The following is a 3,959-nucleotide window of genomic DNA, read 5'->3' as shown; positions in this document are numbered from 1 at the left end:
TCTACCAGGTTCAGGTCTAGACTCTACCAGGTCTAGACTCTACCAGGTCTGGACTCTACCAGGTTCAGGTCTAGACTCTACCAGGTCTAGACTCTACCAGGTCTGGACTCTACCAGGTTCAGGTCTAGATTTTCACGTCATTCTTTCGTCCTCAGGTCTTCTGCCACCTGAAGAACCTCTGCTGCGATGTGAGGAAGAACTCCTCCTCTTCCTCGGCGCCCCAGCTCCCCCAGCTGCCCTACCATTCCTTCCCCAACCCCCCCCGCTCCCTGGACTCCTGTGTTAAAGCCGTCTCCCAGCAGCTGTCCAGACTGGGACCATCAGAACATACCTGCCCTCCCTCCCAGTACGACTCTTCCTCCTCCTCTTCTTCCTCGTCGTTTGGGGCCCTCGCCCCGCCTCACCCTCTGCAGTCCTCCTGTCTCGGTTCCATCTCCCCCTCGTCTTCCCCCTGCCCCTCGCTCGCTGGCCCGTGTGAAACCGACGAGAGCCGGGGGTTCTCTCAGTATGACTTCCAGTTTCGGTCCAACGGAACCAGCTGCAGGTTCCAGAGCCAGAACCCAGCCGGGTCTGCAGAGTCCCAGCTGACCCAGCCCTCTGTTCCCACCGAGGACCTGTATAACTTTCCATCCCCTCCCAGCAGCGGCTCCGGACCCGCAGTGGCTGGATTTTCCCCGGCGCGGCCGTTACAGTCCACCACGGCCGGACTCTCAGGTAGGCGGCAAAGACTCACTTTGGTTCAGGTGTGTCCGATGAACTGTTCATAAGACTGTGTTCGTTCAGTTCTTGTGAATCCCAGCAAACAGCGACTGTTGGAGAAGAAGAGTCAGTATGAAGCGGATCGGATCAGAACCCCAGAACTGCTGTCCTTGGATGACCTCTGTATGTAACGCCACACACGCTCACACACATTTCAATCCTCAAAAGGACCCTGGATTTTCTTTCTCGTTGCGCCCGTTCATGACTCTTAGGTTCACCTGAACTGAATGCAGCACAAGACAAACTGATCAGTGTCTCTCTGTGTCGGCCAGTAAGAGTGAAAACTGTGCTGGTGACCAGTTGAAAGGTCTGTCCATTGTCAAGTCAGAGGAATATATGTAAACAAAGAAGTAACTCTAACAGCTCTGCCAAATTGCTGCGTTGTGTAACGCCCCCATTGTCGCTGAATCCTTGGTTTCCCAAATTGGTGGAAATGAGTGTCGGCTCTCAACAAAGCACCAAAGTTTAAAGCCGAACCAAACCAGTTGAAGAACGAGAGATGTTTCGGTGGAAAAGGCCTAAAAGGTTGCAGCTTGGTGGTCGTACCTGTCGTTTTCCCAAGGCTGAGGTCAAGACTGACTGTGTTCGGATAGCATCGCCGATGCCACGCTGAAGACATTCCAGAATCTTTTCATTGGTTGTTCCAGGGCAGGATGACTGAGTTGTACCAGAACCGGGACATCCCTTTATACCTCCAGGTATACAGGCCCAGCTGACCAGGAACCATCTCCGACCTCCTCTACTGGACTTCCTCTGTCTGCTCCCTCTACCAGAGGTCCCAGGCTGCAGTCCTCGGAGCCCTGCGGCTTTAGATGTGTCCTCTGTCCTACACGCTTGAATTAAATGGTGAAACAGCCTCACCAGCATGCAGTCAGGCTCTGCAGAGCTCAGCTAATGAGCTGATATTGGAGCCAGCTGAAGCAGAAAGACCCAACTACTGCAGGAGGCCTGGAGTTTGAGACCACTGCTCTACACCGTCTCCTGACAGAACCAGTGGTCTTTCTTTGAGGCAGCTTATTGTTATCCTCGTTTGTAAATTGCTCTGGACTAAAGCTTCTGCTGATATTTGGACTTTATTAACCGTTGGTGAATAATTCCTGAACTCCAACACATCCAGCAGTGAAGCTGCTGATTGTTCCAGAACAATGGACTCTGGTATTCATGGGGCTTAGGGAAACAAACTGCCCACCAAGCTGCTGTCCACGAACTCCTGACCCTCCTCTAAAAACTCTTCTAACAGCAGATATACATCACAACAGATCTGTTCTAATATCAGACATCACTGTGAGGGGCCAGCGGTTTAGGAACAGAATCAGAACCACTTTAATCCCTTTGGATCAACATCCATGTTGCTCATCAGCTGAACGTCTCAGACGTTTGGCTGAGAGGCGGTTCTGACCTGCTGGCTTCCCAATGTTACTTGTTTTCTGGTTCTTGTTCAGAGTCTGGAGTCTGTTTAAAAGTCTGGGAGGTTCGGGTCAGGAGGGATAAAGTCCAGTCCGTCTCTGATCCGTCTCGTGTTTGTGTTTCCTCAGACGGAGGGAGGAGCGCTGCAGATCTCCGAGGACCGGAGGAGAGTGATGAGTTGGAGTATCTTCCTGCTGGTCGATCCTGACGGTTTCCTGAAGCCGGGAACGCTTCGTCGTTCCGACTCATTAATCCTAAACTGTCGTATGCACAGAGGCGGTTCAGGAACGCCGAAGTTCTATTGCCTTCTGGACCCGAAACAGTCGTTTAGTCAGACATTAGGAATCTGTCCTGATCCACTCAGACAGACCCGGGGTTCTCCTGCAGAACGCTTGGATCCGCTCAGATTGATCTGATCAGCCATATTTAATAATGTTTGTGGAATTTTATGATTTTATAATAATAAATAAAAACAGACATATTGCAGAAGGCGTGTTTGATTTGTGTCTGAAACTGCAACAAACCTGATGAGCTGGAGAGAATCGCAGAAACACAAACTGCATCAGCTGCTCACACAAAACCAGAACCAGGCCAGCAAATCATACCAGTTCACTGAGTCACAACCTGAACCAATTGGTGTTCCTGAAGAAGAACTGTTCCTTTGAACAGTTCACTGGTTCTGGTTCCGTGTTATTGTGCATCACTGTGCTGGTCCAGTTCTTGGACTCCATGGTAACTGATGCTAGTGCCAGTTTGAAGTTAAACGACTGATAAACGACTTTCCAACCCATCATTACCCTGATGAAGCAAGGAAAACATAGAAACCTGTTCATTATTGGATGTAAATAAAATCCCGGTCAAAAATGACTCCAAGGTAGGGCTGGGCGATGCATCGAGTAAACTCGATGGCTATATAACAACCATCGAGTATAAATTGTCCTTTCGCCGTCAAATTCACTGCGAGTATGGTTTATCCGACATCCTATGAATGTATCACTAGTCTCTCCCCCCTCCCAACCTGAAAATGTTCTACCAATCACGTCGTGCGGAGAAAACAAACATGGTGACAGCGAGAGTTTGAGGCGAGCCGTGAATGAGACGGAGGCTGAAGTGTCAGATGAACTAGTCTAGTTCCGAAGAGAAACGGCGCTGGATCAATAATTTGGCAGTAGTTTGGATTTTATATGGAGGATGTCGAACAAAATAAGGTAATTTGCGAAACATGTTATAAAACTATTGCCATTTCAGGTTGTCCCACAAATTTATTTCACCGCCTAATGAGACTATTCTTAGCCGGTGGAGCTAGACCGTTAAAGGAAAACCTGGAGACGTAGGAATGATTCATTTAGTGATATGCAATGGGAAAAATAACGCAAAACCACTCATTCTTTGTTTTCTCTCTCTCTCTCTCTGTGTCGGCTTTACGATACACGCAGACTAGTTGCCATAGCAACTGACAACAACGCAACTTTATTATCAGGATTCAGGACCAAAAACACTCAAACATTACCCCACATAGAGCAGAACATTCAGTTCGTTACAGTTTTCGGTTTTTAGGCTTGATGTGTATTTTGCTTTTAATAAATGATCACGGTGGTAGATTAGCCACCGCTGCTATTAGCCACGCTAACACAGCGGTGGTAGATTAGCCGCCGCTGCTATTAGCCACGCTAACACAGCGGTGGTAGATTAGCCACCGCTGCTATTAGCCACGCTAACACAGCGGTGGTAGATTAGCCACCGCTGCTATTAGCCACGCTAACACAGCGGAGGTAGATTAGCTCATTTAAACA

At 49.0% G+C, this 3,959-nt stretch overlaps 1 protein-coding gene across 3 annotated transcripts in view; it reads left to right on the top strand.

Annotated features, from left to right (window-relative positions):
* The window catches only part of irak1 (interleukin-1 receptor-associated kinase 1), a 4,002-nt gene extending 1,350 nt beyond the window's left edge, over nt 1-2,652 (top strand). Inside the window, exons 3-5 of one of the 3 annotated variants that reach the window (XR_001660361.1) lie at nt 156-714; nt 784-947; nt 1,675-1,924. Coding sequence is in view for 2 of the 3 variants with exons in the window: in XM_016666141.1 (XP_016521627.1) it covers nt 156-714; nt 784-882; nt 2,295-2,374 (738 nt within the window). In the remaining variant the exon portion in view is untranslated. Of the gene's footprint in view, nt 1-155; nt 715-783; nt 948-1,674; nt 1,925-2,294 lie in introns of those variants that run through there. The other 2 variants (XM_016666141.1, XM_016666142.1) reach the window with 2 other exon arrangements.
* Nucleotides 2,653-3,959: the final 1,307 nt, after the last annotated feature.

The sequence above is a fragment of the Poecilia formosa genome, unplaced genomic scaffold (assembly GCF_000485575.1).
Source record: "Poecilia formosa unplaced genomic scaffold, Poecilia_formosa-5.1.2 Scaffold667, whole genome shotgun sequence".
In the NCBI taxonomy this organism is placed as follows: domain Eukaryota; kingdom Metazoa; phylum Chordata; class Actinopteri; order Cyprinodontiformes; family Poeciliidae; genus Poecilia; species Poecilia formosa.
The sequence above is the reverse complement of the archived record's forward strand: the minus strand, read 5'-3'. Positions and strand labels throughout refer to the sequence as shown.